At 32.9% G+C, this 16,963-nt stretch overlaps 1 protein-coding gene across 1 annotated transcript; it reads left to right on the top strand.

The window, feature by feature from the left end:
• Positions 1-12,071: 12,071 nt before the first annotated feature.
• LOC148210506 (S-adenosylmethionine decarboxylase proenzyme 4-like) lies at positions 12,072-13,597 on the top strand. Its single transcript, XM_088126648.1, has one exon. It carries the CDS (start codon positions 12,153-12,155, stop codon positions 13,194-13,196), a length of 1,044 nt encoding a protein of 347 aa, XP_087982774.1. The 5' UTR covers positions 12,072-12,152; the 3' UTR covers positions 13,197-13,597.
• Positions 13,598-16,963: the final 3,366 nt, after the last annotated feature.

A 16,963-nucleotide genomic window follows, 5' to 3' on the forward strand; every position in this document is an offset into this window, starting at 1 on the left:
GTAAAATTATTTAAAATACGCACAAATTGAGTATATATACTCGTGAGTATAAAAAATAGAAAAATAAATTAAATAAAAATAGGTTCTAAGATCTCAGAACTTGTATTAAGTGGAATCCTTTAAAGTAAGTCACGGGTGCCAAATTGGTTCACCTATAAGAAAAAAATTATTTAGACCATTTTCTTTCAAAACATAAAAACATTATTTGAATAATTTTCAAATACTGTAAACTAAAAATCTGCAAGTAGATATATGTGTATGATTTGCGTCATGTCATGCACATAAGCTAATGATTACATAAGAACATCAAAATCATTGTGCTGCATTTTTATTTTATTAAATAGAAAGTTAGAAAAAAAATTTTAATTTTTGGAAGCAGTGTGCACCTGCTTGTCCCGATCTCATTATCAGTGCATGCAGAGCAACTTTTTGGTACTCTCTAATTGCACTTGTCTGCCCGGATGGTCCTCTGCTGCCCCAGAAAACAAATCACGATCACCCTATGGCCTTCTTAAGGTACTCCTCGGTACCCTCAAAATCCTCCCTATCAAATCCTACTACCTAACTAACACCACCCTACCTAGAGAGAGAGAGAGAGAGAGAGAGAGAGAGAGAGGCCCTCATAATTCAAACATTTTTCTTTAACAAAAATTGAGTGCAAAAAAAAAAAACATATTGATTTTAGCTTTAAGGAATAATTCATTTAGATTAGGGTAAAACCATCCTTTTTTGTTTTTAAGTTTTAAATTTAGTTTCATTTGAAATTTTAAAAGTGACATTTTTTTTTGTGTCTGTGAAGTTTTTTAATTGATTCCTGAGTTAAGTTTATCTTAGTTAATCTAGCAACATTTTTCATTTTCTTTTGCTTTAACTAGCAACATTTTTCATTTTCTTTTGCTTAAGTAGTAAAGTGATCTATTCCACATATGTTTAACTGTTATATCATTCTCATTAGGTCGACTTTAACTTGGGGGTCAATTAGAGACCGAACTCAAACCTCAAGGATCAATTAGAAACTGAACTCAAATTTTAGAAAATAATTAAAAATTAAATTCAAACTTTAGAGACCAAATATGTTAAGTAAATTTAAATTTCAGAAACCAAAAGTGATGGTTTTTCAAATTCAAGGACCAAATAGAAATCAAGTCCAAATTTTAGGGTTATAAAAAAAAGTCCAAATCTTAGGAACTAAATGTATTTTTAGTCTTTATAATATTACAATTGATTAATATATTTTTAAAATTTTTGATATTTTAAATTAAATCACATTGTCCTTCAACTTTCATATTCTATTATGGTTCTCAAACTTTCAAGTCATATATTTTAAACTATGTTTATCCTTATTTTTTTGTATATTTATGTAAATAAGTGTCTGACGCTACATGTAATATGGATGAAGCGTTTAGTATCAAAATAGGTTCATGTTTGTATTGGAAGTGTGGGAACCAATTTTAGAAATAAAATATACATGAAAGTTGGGGACAAAAATGGTATTTAAAACTTTTCAAATAATCTATAATGTAATTTTTTTAAAATGTACACTTAATATGAAAAAATTAAAATATTTCTTATTTGATTTTCGTAGAGAGAATGAGGGGAGGAGATGCGCTTGTCACACTTTCTTACTCTCGAGTTCAAAAGATGGGGCGTAATCATTAACGATGTTCTAAAGAATCTTATTAAGAGTTTTTAGAGTTCCAAGATGTCGGCAATGGCTCATTAAATATTGTAATATTAAATTTTCATTGGAAAGAAAGAAAAAATCTAAATTGGGTTTTGAGATGATTGACAGAATGTTATAAGAGGGTAAAAAAATGGTGGGTTTTATAAAAGTAATTGAACTTTTTTATTTATTATTAATTTTTTAATTTTTGGGTAGAGGACAGAGGGTTTGGAACAGAGGGAACATGATGCCCTCCATGCTTACAACTCCATGCCTCACTCTCTTTTTACATTATAATGTTACTTTCCAAATGGCTTCTTGCCACAAAGATGGGTGGGAGAAGCTATTCTCTCTCTCTCTCTCTCTCTAAAGCCTATTGTGGGCCTAATGGGGCCTGGAGAAGCTATTGGCTCTCTCTCTAGGCCTTTGTGGGCCCAAAAAATGGGGCCCACTCAAACACAAAAAAATGACAGCATCTTAATGTCAGCAGCTTGGTGAACACTGAACAGAAAGGCAAAGTGAGCCACCGGGAAATATATTTTACCTTTTGTCTTAAAAAAAAATGATAAAGAGTTCACTAGCTAATAACTATTTCACTCAAAGGATTATATGTTTATTTTTTTTTGGTTTGAATACTATTTTAGTTTTTGTATGTTTGGATTTAGTTAATTTTGGTTTATGTATTTTCAAAATATTTATTTTAGTCCATTCATTTTTATATTTATTTCATTTCGTTCCATTACAATTTTAGCCTGATACTTTATTCACCCAATTTCTTGGAATGTAGCGATAAATTTGTGTTAAAATATTTTCATTGTATACAAAACTTGTGTTAAAATTTTACAAATAAGAATTGAAATTGTCACTTTCTAGAAGTATAGGGATTAAAATGAACCAAAGTTGAAAGTAGAAGGATCAAAGTCAAAATTATAAGTTTATTAACCATTAGAATGAAGGGGATGGTTTGATTTTTTTTGAGTATGCGAAGTCTTGGGTTAAAAAGTTTAGATGCATGTAATTTGTGTTTGAGTTGTGGATTATATTAAGGATCCCATATTGATAAAAGAAGGGACTTGAATATTAATATGGTATCAGAGCTCAAAACGCTCCAACGAACAGTAACTTTACATATGGGTTACTCCTCTAAACCCATGAATATTAATAGGTTACAAAAATCTAAATTTAGATAGCTTGTATTGTATATACGAAGTATATGATTCTAGCTATTTAGCTGCTAAAATTAGCAAATTGATAGGAAAAGTAGACATACACATCAAACACAGGGTTCACATTCTTGACCTAATTTTATTAGATAATGAATGTTTGGATTAAGTCTTAAAATATAGTTGATAGCATGGTCCTCATCGTATAACTAGCTTGGTCCACGTATCCTTAATTTTAATCTCCCCAAGCATTCACGTGAAAGGATTTCGAAGCATCGCCTTACCCTAATTATGGGAAAAGATTCTCATCATAAATCTATGGTTCTTGGCTGTAATCTTCTCCATATTCCATATTCTACTCTTTTATCCTATGTTCCAATAGCCAATAGAATTTCGGATCCCACATTAGCTTTTTATTGTTTTAACATCAATATAAAAATAAATAAATAAAACCAACATTAATAATTATAATTAACAAAAAGTTTAAATACTATTTTGGTTCTATACTTTCGACTTTGGTTTATTTTAGTATCTATTCTTTCAAAACATTCATTTTTCGAAACGTCTATTGAAAAGTGACAATTTTGGTCCCTTCATTTTAATTTTTATCTCATTTATATATTTCAATCATGATTTTACCAACTTATTAAATTTCTTGAAATGTAGTCATTAATGAATCAAATAAAACGTTCATTGATCAAAATATTAAGGGTTCGGTCTCTAGTTTAGGTGGTTTGGGGCTTCAAGGAACCCTGAGGTCTTGGGTTCAAACCACATATATGCAACTTGCGCATGTGCGGGTATGCTACAAATTTCTTAGGGATAAAACCACCCGGAAAAAAAAAAGTAATAAATAGAAAAGTTGTGTTTGAAATAAAGGGTGCAGAGAAAAAACCAAACATTTTCTTTTTGTTCTTAATTTTGTGGATTTGCCACAGTTGTTATTTATTTATTTAATGTTTAATTAGAGAAATAGAAAAATGGTACATATTAATGATTGGTTGTAAGAAAAAGACAGAACGTGAAGTTGCATAAATATAAATATATGAATTAATTTTTGATGCAAGAGGAAAAGGGGAAGGCATATTATTGAGTAAGGGAATGGGAAGAGAAGCACGCTGTTGAAAGTTGATGGCCTTCCAGAGCCCAAGAAGGGATAAGGGATAAGCGGCCTTCCAAAAGTCACACACCACACCAGAATCATACATCTTTGCGTGGAGTAATTGAGTTTGATTCTCATTTTTTCAATTTACAATTACAAAATAATATTAAACAACCAAATAATGTGGCTGTGTTTGGGACAAGAGAAAATTGCTTCAATGGTTCTCTTTCGAGATAGATTTTGTGTTTTCTGTCTAGGAACCCTCAATGGGTCTTGCCTTGGATGGAGTCTCTTTCTACGCGTTCTTATAGAATCGATGAAACCGAGCCAGATGTACTTATCGGTAAGTGGATACGTCGATAAGAAAAATGAGAACTAAGATAGATGAATACATGAAAGAAGAAAGAAGAAATAGCTGTCAATTCTTAATGGTGGTAAGTACCAGAAAATACATAAATTTTATCCTTACGGGATTTCCTGTCACTACTCAGTTTTTACATATATATTGAAGAGAGGAACGTAGACTGAGAAGATACTTTAGAAAAAATATCTAAAAAAATTTAGTGATGGATAATGAAGTATTGTAAAAAGTTATGGGTCGTTTGGTAACGTTTTTGTTTCTTTGTTTTTAATCAAGAAAAATGTATTGCATGGTTTCAATCTCTAAGAATTCAAGTATGATAAAAGAATTTTTTTCATTTATGTTTTGGAACAAATTGGAAATGCGATTGTGAGAACGTTCTCAAAAAAGAAGAAACAAGAAATAAAGTTAGTTATAAAATGTTTAGATTTATTAAGAAAATTAGAAACGGAAAAATTAACAAACAGACCTTTTATTTATATATATATATATATATATATATCAATCTAAAAACTTAGAAAGGGGTAAAGTGGATCATTTTTTAAATCTTAATTTCTTTACTCAGTCCTTATCTTATAAGCCAATTATACTCATATTTTATAGAAAAAAAAATTATTCAAACATGGCTGTAATAATGCCACTGTACTCTCTCTTCTATCCATTAAATGTATGGTCAAAATATAGTTTTTAATTTCTCTCTCGAACATCCAATAATATAAAATTGTCAATCACATTCTTCTAGTCTGTTTAAATACTAATTTAGGCAGAGAAGAATCGATTGGATATATCAAACTTAGTTTAACCAGAATTTATGGACCCGTCTTAGATTCTCTCTTAGAAAGAGAGTGGGATTATGGAGAGGTGTGGATGGAAGTTAATTGAGGATTATTTAGTTTTTAAGAATGCTTAGTGGGGACTAAATATGGTTAATTAAGGCATTGCAAGATTGTGGCCACCATACCAAAATAAATTAAATGTCACTGACATGTGATTCTTGGTTTGGCTTTCAAAATCTTTTGCCATCCAACGAGGTAATCATAAGATACATGCATGGTTCTTGTTTTTGTCGTTTCCCCACGTAGGATTTAGCGCATATTTATGTATATGATCAACAAATTAATTAATCACTTTCAAAAAAAAAATATTATTTTGATATTTATACCTTTTTTTTTAGATTTGGTTCATTTTAGTTTTAATTAAAATGTCTTTATTTACTTTTAATTGTTGTTTATTTTAAGTGTTTGTACTCTTAAAATATCTATTTTGGTTCTTGTGTTTTATTAGAAGGGACCATTTTGTTATCTATTTAAATTTTATATACAATAAAAATGATATTTTCAATATAAATTTTTAGTTATATTTCAAGAATTAGTGAATGAAGTGTCATGATAAAATTATGATCGTGAAAATGACGAGACAAAAAAATGGTCTCTTTTTATAAGATTACCTGAATTGAAATTGACGTTTTAAAAATGCTTAGACTAAAATAAATCAAAATTGAGAGTATAAAGACCAAACTAGTATTTAAAAAAAATTAATACATTCAATTATGCTTGGAAACTAGTCACAAGATTTGGCTTCAAAACCAAAAAATTATTGGGAATGTGGCCCAAGATCTTGTCACTGTTAGAGATAATAATATCGAATTGAATAGTTTTCCAAAGCGAATTATTCCATTTTATATGTTGTGTGTTTAACAAAAATTATGAAAAATCAAATTAAATTGATTGAAATAAACCCTCAATAAGTTGTAGAGAGATAATTAAGGCCGTTTTCTCTTACTTAGTGTAAATTGACCTAACTCTACATTAACTTCAGAGAATTATATATATATAAAATGTAACATGTGTTTCTTAATTTGATATCATTTGATGCAACTATACACTAAATGCAGTGTCCCCAGTTGTAAGCACGCCCCTATCTTATTATACTATACATTATATACTTTAATATCTTCATATATATGAAAATAAAAATAATAACAATGAAGTTATGGCATCCAACAATGCATAAAGTATTGAAAAAGAGTTCCTTAAAGTACCCTTATCTTATTGGTCAATGCACGTAAGTTATAGTAATTTAGTTTATTCTATAAGGGTAAGAATGGGACCTCCAACCTTTACTCTAAATACAAGCGCTCCAGTATAAATTAACCAATTTTACAATGGCGAGTATACATAACTTAGTTACTTGAATTAAAGAAAAATGTCAAATTGTGGGTTCCACACATCCGTAGACTATAAGAGGCCTTAACAAATGAGTGGAAAGTCAGCTGAACATAACTCAACTGATTAAAACGATAAAAGTCGAAAGTTTAAATTTTGAATCTTACATATTATTAATCTTAAATACGACAAATATGAGGATGGAAGATTGAACCTCAACTCTAAACCTAAACGTAATGTTGAGTTATGCTTGTGTTGATGAAAAAAAAAAAAAAAATTGGTGTCATTGGGACTTAGTTTGTCACGGCAGCAAATCGCCACATGTGTTTGCTTTTCTTTTTCCTTGTTGAATGTGTTCTAAGGCGTGCCGAAACCCAAATCCATATATGGCGGCTCTATGAGCAAATTCGAAGGACTGTGGCGATTGTCGCACAAGCAAGGGCCCGGAGTGGGGACGACATGTCGAACTGCAAAAAGACAAAACAGGGGTGTATGTGGGCCCACTTAGTCGAGCTGTTGGGACACACGTCGGATGAATTGTGGCTGTGTGGGCCCGGGTATGGTGGTTGTCGGGGGGCACATACGGCCGATTTGTGGGGCCCAATCATAGAGTTTGGAGAAGGGAGATCCATGATTTTTGGGTGTGCTAAAGCCTCATGGTGTTCCCAAAAAGCCTAAAGGATGCCTTATGGGACCCACCACCCTCTTCTCTTCTTATTTTATAAAAAATAAAATAAAAACCAAATTAATTTCTTTTTTTTTTTCTTATTATAGGATTTTTAGAAGGTGGAAGATTATGGGTAGAGTATGCCTTTTTTTGGTTGAAAAAGGTGAGAGGCTTTCTTTTAACATTTAGTGTTTTTGGTTTAGACTTTTTAAGCAAGGATTGGTAGCCAAAACCAAAAGTAGTTTTTTGGTTGACCACTTTTTTCAACCCCAATAAAAGAAGAGAAATTATGTAATACTATTATAAATTTCATCAAAAAAAAATATATCTTATATTTTTCCGCTTATTTCACACCGTACTTGTATGTTAAAATAACAATAATAAAGACGATGTCGTTAAGAGTTCATTAATACTTGCCTTCAAAAGACAGCTCAATTGACAAGAGTATTGGATCTTTTGAGCTTAATACCAAAAATCTTTGCTATCTCATAGTCCATGTAATTTGGGACGGGTGTGGGTGACCTTAGACATGGGGGAGTAAAACTCCGACTCTAAGTTAATTAATACTTTTAATTATCTTTATTTTCAGAGGGTTCTTTTAGTTTTTGAAAATTGGGTATGATTTTAAGAGTACTTTTAGTTTTTTTTTTTTGGTGTAAATATATTGATAATGAAAGGTAGAGTTGTTATTAAATGAATTGTAGTATATTTATTTTATTTGAAGAGGTAGATTGAAATAGAAGTGGGTATTGGAGTTGAAGAAATTGGCATTTGAGTTTGGTGGGTGCGCATGCAGTTGAAATAAGGTGGAATTGTGGTCATAATGGGAGATGCCAGCCACACCCCATCTCACCTATTCATCACTCCATACATTTTGCATCATTCCCCCTCCTCTTTCCCTAACCAAATTTTATTCCCAAAAAAAAAAATTTAATTAATTAACACACAATATACAACATTATTTATATATTAAATATATGACAAGTCTAACCCCGTCGAAAAGTCCGAGAGATTGAGTCAACTGAAAACTCACTATTTGTTATGATCTCTACGTTCTCTCCTTGCCTATCTCAACTGGAGTTTGAGAAATTATCACTTGTTTAATTCCTCTAACATGTGACATATGCAAGTAACTCACGAGTCACATTAAAACAACCTGATCACTGACTGTATTCTAACCATTGTTTGACTCCTCCCCCGATCTTTATAACCTGTGTAAATCACGACTCACATAGTAGAACAATCTTATTGGATGATTTTCCACATTCTTTTAAAAAACTCTTCTATCCCTATATGAAACCTCACCGTTCTTTGCTTATCTCGATAGAAGTTTGAGAAGTTATCATCGATTAATCTCTCGATCAAGCCAGCCTCACTAAATGTATTCTAAACCAACCATTGTTTCTCAATATCCTCTCTCTGTCTAGATTTATGCCACAAATATTTGATGCTCCAAAACAATAATGAAGGGAAGAAGCTTGTCATTTCCAAGGGGGATTTTGATGATGATGATGATGGAGAGAGAATAAATTCTCAATTAATTCAATTATTGATCTAATCTTGGTGTGTGCTATAGTCTTAAATTAAAAGCTAAGAATTAATGCGAAAACGATGCCTCAAAAATGGCACTTTTTTTTTGACGGCACTAAATCTTGATCCAAAAGGCTCTCTTCCAAAAAAAAAAAAAAAAATTTTAATTACTCCCTTTTTGCTCTCTCTCTCTCTCTCTCTCCTTCTTCATAATTTTCACTGTTCCCCTTCTCCTAATGAAACCCTTTCTCCTCATACAGCTTCCCAAGTTTAATCAGCTTTTTAGAATCATTAAACTGATTGCTTAATTAGTGAAAAATCTCCCCCAACTTTTAATTAACCCATCACTTAATTTGCTTTTACAAATCATCCCCTTTTTTTTTTACCCAGAAATTATATCATGTGGTTGAATTATAATTTTCTTTTGACCTGATTAATTGGATGCTAATTAAATTGATCAATTGTTGTTTTTATGTTTCCCTTTTTGTGGGTTTGTCATGTTATATATATTTAGAGAGAGAGGGCATGCATTTTGATAATGTTTTTGGGCACGTCTTGTTTTTTTTTTTTTCAATTTTCATAATATAATTTCTCTTTGCTTTCTTAGGAATAGACAAACATAGTACTCAAAAATTTGAAAGTACTCAAAAAAAAAAAAAAGAAAGAAAAGAAGAATAGACAAACATATGTTGTCCCTCTGAACTTAGGATCCTTTCATGGATTTTTACTGTTCTTTCATCACCTTGTCTTGTCCCTCTTTCCCTCTCTTTGTCTCTCTCCAATGGGCTTGGCTACTACTCTATTTTATTCTTGATTTTTTTTTAATTTATTTTTCTTTTAGACCACATTTATTATTAATAAGTTGGGTTTTAAATAATCTGATTTTTGGTTTCTAGATTATTTCCTACTTGTCCCCTTTGTGTTTGATATTAAGGCTTCATATACATTTTCCTTAAGACACAAGTTTATATAATATTGTGAAGTTATTTAATAGATATGGATTAATAAATTAGTTTCATGTACTCTTAAAACGTAAATTTTGATTTATGTGCCTTCAAAATGTTAATTTTGGTCTTTAAACTTTGAACTTTTATTTATTTTAATCCATGTACTTTTAAAAAGGGACTATTTTGGTCTTTTTCATTTCATTTTTATGTTATTTCTTTTTATCACAATCTTAGCAGAATAGTTCACTCACGAAATTTTCTTGAAATAATGTAGCTACAAATTTGTATTAAAGAGATTTATTGTGTATAAAATTTTGTAAATAGGGATCAAAATGATAATTTTTTAAAAGTACGTAGACAAACACGGACAATTTGAAAGTATAGGGACTATAATGAACAAAAGTTGAAAATAAAGAGATCAAAATGAACCAAATCGAAAGTACACATAAACAAAAAAAAATAGTATTTAAACCAATAAATTTTTAATGTAAGATTGGAAGTTAGAATAAAATATGTAGAAGGTAAGGTCAAAAATCAAATAAATTCAAAAACTTTAGAAATTAAAATAAGATTTATATCACAAAATTAAACTCTAATAAGACCAATTAATTGAAACTATAGAAATTATTATAAGGAATGCGTTTTAATTTTCCCTCTTTTATTTTATATCCAACCATGATTTCAAATATTCTTTGCCTTAGAATTTGTGAAATATCTCATTCTCAAAAGGGTGGTTGGAATTATTCAAACTCACTTCTAAAAGGCAGATTTGATCATTATTTTGAGACACAAAAACATAATTTTGAGTTATAGTTTATAAAATTTATCAATGTTTGTGCTTTAAACATCAAAACTCTCATGCAAATTTTAACATGTAAACGAGATCCAAATTTCTAGGGCATTGACACAAAAAAGAAGAATAATATATATGATATTGTCACATTAATCATCACAATTTTTTTTTTCTCTTCACACAAAGTTTGAACAATAATAAATATATATTTCTATTTTGAAAGGAAATTACTTATAGCCATAATTATCATAACTACACTACACACATAAAATAATTATAATGTAAATTAGCTGTTGGGTATTAGAAAAACATGTTTCTGTTGAGACATATAATTAAGGTTATCCAATTGTTTCAATAAAACAATGCCCACTACCCAAAATGGTGAATAATTGATCAAATTAAAATAAAATTAATTAATTTCATAGCCTAATTTGGGATGTATTATATATGATGGTTAATAATCAGAGTTTAAATTAATTAATACTAATCAAAGAATCCAATCGAGTAATTAGTTTAGTTTAGACCGTCCACTTTGATTTAATATCAATCATTAATGGATGGTTTATGCATTATAATGCCATTAGAGAAACAAATAATCCAATTTACCTTAGTGTGTTATTTATAAACGTTTACTATTTTCGTTAGTTTTATGGGTCAAACCTCAAAAGTTAGGTTCCATAAACAAATTAATTTCATACAAACGCAAATGTAATTTAAAAAATTTTAGTCTTTTTATGTTAGGTTTTCTAATTAACAGAATTATTATATTATTTGAATTAAATTTCCTATTCAAATTATGATTTTGATTATATGAGTGTATATAGGTTATTAGATGGGTATATTAATTCAAAAAATCATATTTGTAATTTTCTCTATTTTCTACCATCCCTACAAATTAACAAAGTGAGGTTCCATGAACAAATTAACTTCGAAATGTGATAAAAAGAAAAAAAAAAAAGCCAATCTTTTTATGTTAGGTTTCTAATTAATAGAATTGTATGAAACTTGGGCTTGGGTATTTTGTCAAAATGGAATCTTTTTATTTTTTTTTCCCCTTTTATCAATTTGTTTGAGAACGGGAATTCCTTACTAAATTAAATACAATATGCTCTATTTTTCTTTTTTCGTAATCCTTCCTCCTGCCAGATATGTGCAAAATATCAAAGCAATTACAAATATTTAGTAGAATAGCGTTCTTCGTCCCACTAATATATATGTTTGCTTGTAGAGTACTCTTCTAGAAGATTTGATGACAAAAGTAAATGCAATATGTTTCTACTTCCTGCTCACCACCATGAAAAGTTGCTAGCTATATATTCTATTATCTCTCTTCCATACATTAATCTCTATTAATGGTCAAATTCTTAATATATTCTACCCGTAAGCACCTAAATATTGTTCATCTTTTATCCTCTCTGCTTGTTGATGTATAATAATCTATGAGCGGAGAGATAACCGGGATAGATAGAGAGAGAATTGAGTATCTTTATTTTTATTTTCATTTTCTTGGGTAGCAATAGCATTATCATCTCTTATTCACTTCATTATAATGCCCACAATGATGATTCTTGGTTGCCTCATCCGCATGCTCTCTTAAACCTTCCCTCACTTCCCCCACTCTCTCTCTCTCTCTCTCTCTCTCTCTCTAAACTTCCATTTCCATTTCCCACCTATAAATTTCACCCTCTCCCATTCTCTCTCTCACCCTCTACTGTAATATTCTCTCTCTCTCTCTCTCTCTCTCTACATTTTATTTCCCTTATGGCTTCCTCCGGTTTCGAAGGCTTCGAAAAGCGCCTGGAGCTCCATTTCTTCGGCGATGACCCGGTTCCTAATATGGGTCTACGGCAGCTGGGTTTTGATTCCCTGGAACAGGTCCTACGCGAAGTCCAATGCACCGTCGTCTCAGCCGTTGGTAACCACTACTTTGACGCTTACGTATTGTCCGAATCGAGCCTCTTCGTTTACCCGACCAAGATCATCATCAAGACCTGTGGGACCACCCAGCTGTTGAAATCCGTGCGTCCATTGCTCCACCACGCCCGCCACCTCGGCCTCACCCTCTGCTCCTGCCGCTACACCCGCGGTAACTTTATCTTTCCCCTGTCACAGCCGTTCCCCCACGTCAGTTTTCACGACGAAGTCGTCCACTTGGAGAATACTCTCCCCGCCCACCTCCGTTACCGTAAGGCCTCCGTTATGCCCTCTAAAGTGCCGTCACATGCCTGGCACGTGTTCTCCGCTAGCGACGAGAGCCGCATCGTGGATTATCCTTCTGATCTCTACACGATTGAAATCTGTATGACGGAGCTCGACCGGGCCCAGGCGAGGAAATTCTTCCGCCGTCCCGGCGATGGGAAGACCGGCGACGCCGCCGGAAAAGAGATGACGGAGCTCACCGGAATCAACAAGATTAATCCCAATGCTCTCATCTGCGACTTCGCGTTCGATCCCTGTGGGTACTCGATGAACGGAATCGACGGCGACCGGTACTCCACGATCCACGTCACGCCGGAGGATGGCTACAGCTACGCCAGCTTCGAATGCGTCGGCTCGATTTACGACGACGGCGATCTGGTCCGGACGTTGAGAAGGGCGGTGCAGGTTTTCCGGCCGGCGAAAGTCTCCGTCTCGACGACCGCCGCTTCCCATCAGGTCTGGGCGAGGGTCGCCGGAGCGATGGAGCCGCTCGGGTTGAAATGCCGGAGTTGCGCGGCGGACGAGTTCCCGGCCGCCGGAAGCGTCGTGTTCCAGACCTTCACGGCTCGCCGGAAAAAGACGGCGCCGGTAGATAAATTTCAATAGTTGGGGTTAGATGGAATTATAGGCCACGTGGCAAGAGTGAAGCTGATGATGTGGAGGAATTCAATTGGTTAGCGAGAGTGATGAATGTGGGGTTGACTTGTCTTTCTTTTCTTTTCTTTTCAATTTTATTTAAAGAAAAAAGAAAAAAAATCCAAAAGTGGGAGAGGGGGTGTTCAAAGAGAGATATAGGGATGGTGACGTGGAAGTACCAAGAAGCTTGGGGGCGCGAAAAGAAAAAAAAAAACAGAGAGATCATAAATATCATGATAATGCACCCCACTTAGGCTTGTCACGCCTAAGATTTTTGAAGCATTTTGTGTAGTAGTGGAGAAATAGAGACGAGGCTTCAAAGTGCTCTTCTTCTTCATCGGCCTTATATCAAGTAATTTTCTTTTTCCTTTTTTCCGCTCTTTTTTCAATTTTCGGGTCAGTTTACGCGCACCACAACTATTCTCCTCTAACACGACTTGATCTTGCTACATTTAGTTCCCTCCCTTCCCGCTCCTCCTCTTCTTCTTGTAATTCTCTCTCTATATTTGCTAGCAAGTTTATTTGATAGAGATTACAATAAATAAAAGATTATTTTATATAGGCTTTGAAATTTGAATGGATTTGCATGCATGGTTTTCTTTTCTTTTCTTTTCTTTTTGTTGGAATTTTAATAAATTTGGATGATGAAGGAAGGGTGGCGTGGAAGGCACCAATGGAAGGAGAGTGAATGATGATGGAGGGGGGAGGAATAGTATGTGTGGTTCCCCGGCCAGACATTTCATCGAACACATTCCGCACGTGCCCCATTATTGTTCCCCTCTCTAATGCGTCCTCCACTTTTGTCTCTTTTTCTGTGTCGCCCACCCATTTCCATTCCCCAATCCCTGCCTTTCAAATCTACCCACCCACCGTGCGGGATTCGAACTTTCAATCTGAACATACCGGTGTAGGTTGAAATAAAAAAGATTCACGAAATCGACCCATACTTGTTCATTGCGTTTAGTTAGAGGAATAGTCGATTTAACTTCGTTGGGATTGTTTTAATTAGAAGGTAAAACTGCACGACTAGCTAATAAACTTTCTAACTTTACCACGGTTTAATTGGTGGTCAGATTTTGTCCTTCAAAAGTCATTTCGATAGATTTAGGACAAATGAGACACGCCTCAAACTCACACAGGTGTCGGTAGATATAGTCTTGGACAATGAACGAAAGTTCGTCCGACGGGTTTGGCCAAAAACCAACCCACTTATATACCCTTTATTTGAGAGAGAGAGAGGAATCAAAGCGCAGTTGAAGTGGGAGATATTTGAAGGCTCAGAAATTGGAGCCTGATGAAAGTGAAGGAATTGCCATTTTAACTTTCATTTTGTCCTTATTCTTTTTGGACATCATCAGATTCTTATAGGCGCAGGCTTTTTGTTTTTGTGGCGCAACTTATAAGGCCATCAGCAGCAGCAGCCGCCACAGGCTTATCCACTCCCCTTTTCAAAAATCTCTTAAGATCCATAGACTTCAAAATAGTTCCTCAAATCATCTATACTGAGAAAAAGGAAAGTAAAGAAAGTCTTCTTTCAGGCATTTTGTCGAACGTCTTGTGGGCGTTTGTTTTGTTTTTTTGTCTTTTAAAGATTGTGCACGTTTTATTAGGGCTGGGCTAGGCTGAGGCCTATTTGTTTGGAGCTATCACCGGCCCTTGGGCCCATGAAATCCATAATGGGCCTAAAAGGTCTACCAAAAGACAGTGTTGGGCTTCCAAACTTGCAGAGGGGGATGGGCCTGGCCCAACTTTTCCTTTTAAGTTTCAAACGTTAACTAACCAATATATAATCCCCAAACTTTACTATTGTAGTTCTATAATTAATATAGAAGCGTTTTATAAAAAAAAAAAAACAATATATAGGAAAGAGTAGAGATTTGGACATTCGATCTATAAGCTTTAACTATTGAGCTATGTTCGAGTTGATGATATAAAAAGTCTAATCCCAGAGAAAATTGTTGAATTCTTCTTTGATTTTTGTTTGGAGTCACATGCATATTATATTTTAGGCTTTTAAGTCTAATTTTATATTTTAGGTTTCTACCTCAATTATGCTAGGAATTCCATTGGCTAAGGAAACCTCTACAATAAGAATAACCCAATAACTAGATGATAAACAAACCTCGAAAAAGTTAAATAGATTCTACTTGAAAAGATGATAAACGATCGAGAAAAAATAAGAATTTGTTCCTATCTTTAAGATTTCGAACTCTCCACAACCTAATTGATCAAACTATGTTAAAAGTTCTAAAACATGCATTATGATACAAAGAAAGCATAAAGCATGAAAGAGACTACAATCAATACGAGATTTCATTCATCAAAATGTTGTGTTTCAAAAACAAAACTTGCATCCTTTTTTATAGTAATTGAAATGACATTAAAAATGACACGATTCTTGGCCAAACTAGTCTCGATTCAGCCAACATCGTACCCCTTCAAATCCATACATGAACCTTATTAAATGAAAATGCATGAATATAAATAATACATGATGCATGAAAAGTGATAATGAATCTGAATTTTTAGATTCATTAAGTTTCTCGGACGAAATGTACCTTGAACAAATGCAATTTACATTAGTTTGGATATTCATATCAAATTGGTTGGAAATATACCATGAGAATTGATGAAAATAGTTGCAGTGGATCATGTGAACTGAGGCACACAATGATTGAGGTAGAAAAATAAGATTTAAGAGCCCTTTAATCATCAACCTTTAATTCAAAAAGGGCAAATAAAGATTAAGATTCAGATAAAAAGAGATCTAAAAAGGCAAACATTGATCAGAATCTTTGTGGGATTTTATTATGCATTTTCAAATAGATATGTCTAAATGTTTGTGGCTTAGAAAAAAAAAAAGCCTCAATCTAACCCCACATGGATATTACTCTCTTCCTATTTCTCCTCCATGATTAACATTTGGTTTAAATTATCCACTTTTATTCCAATTAGGATAATGTTAGATTTATCAACATTAAATGTGACATGCAAAATCTCATCATGTAATAATTAGTACAATAAATTTTTACATATTATCTACCAAACTTTTAGTCCATCCTAGAAATACAATTTGATTCAAAACCGAGCACAACTCAATAGTTAAGGTATCTATCTTTAACCAAAAGGTTCTGAATTCAAATCCCCACCTTCCGTGTTGACTAAAAAAATGCAATATAACCTTTTGATTATATTCATGTCAGGTCCAAATGATCACATTTTGTGACCGGGACAAAATGTGTAATTTTAATCCCCAATTTTTTGTCTAGTTCAAAACATATGAGGTGGAGATTCTAACTTTGACCTTATTATAATCCTCCTATGTTACGTTGGCAATCTTAGTCATCAAATTGAACATTTCACGTATATATTAAAGATACCCAGTGAACTTGAGCATAATTCAACTGCTTAAGACATCTATCTTCGATCTAAAGGTCGTGAGTTCTAATCCTCACCACCACATGTTGTACTTAAAAATATATATATATTATAGAAATATCGATAAAATGTCGATGCCGATAGATATTTCTAGAAAGGTTATAAAAATAACAAATTCGTAAAAGAATATTTAAATGAATAAAGAAGCATTTGATTGTTAGTGATAATTAAGAAACAAATAGAAGTGTTCGCATACCAGGACCAGAGTTCAACTTCAGAGGAAGCCATTTTACAATTAACCTTTTCAAAAAAATATTTTTCAAAGCCCAGTTTATTTTTCCATTACCAGAAAAAGAAAA

Source organism: Momordica charantia (genome assembly GCF_013281855.1).
Source record: "Momordica charantia cultivar OHB3-1 chromosome 7 unlocalized genomic scaffold, Mcharantia_2.0 BLBB01000007.1, whole genome shotgun sequence".
Taxonomy (NCBI): Eukaryota; Viridiplantae; Streptophyta; class Magnoliopsida; order Cucurbitales; family Cucurbitaceae; genus Momordica; species Momordica charantia.

Bases quoted from the DNA above. Each gene is read 5' to 3' on its own strand.
- LOC148210506 (XM_088126648.1), top strand. From the start codon at position 12,153: ATGGCTTCCTCCGGTTTCGAAGGCTTCGAAAAGCGCCTGGAGCTCCAT.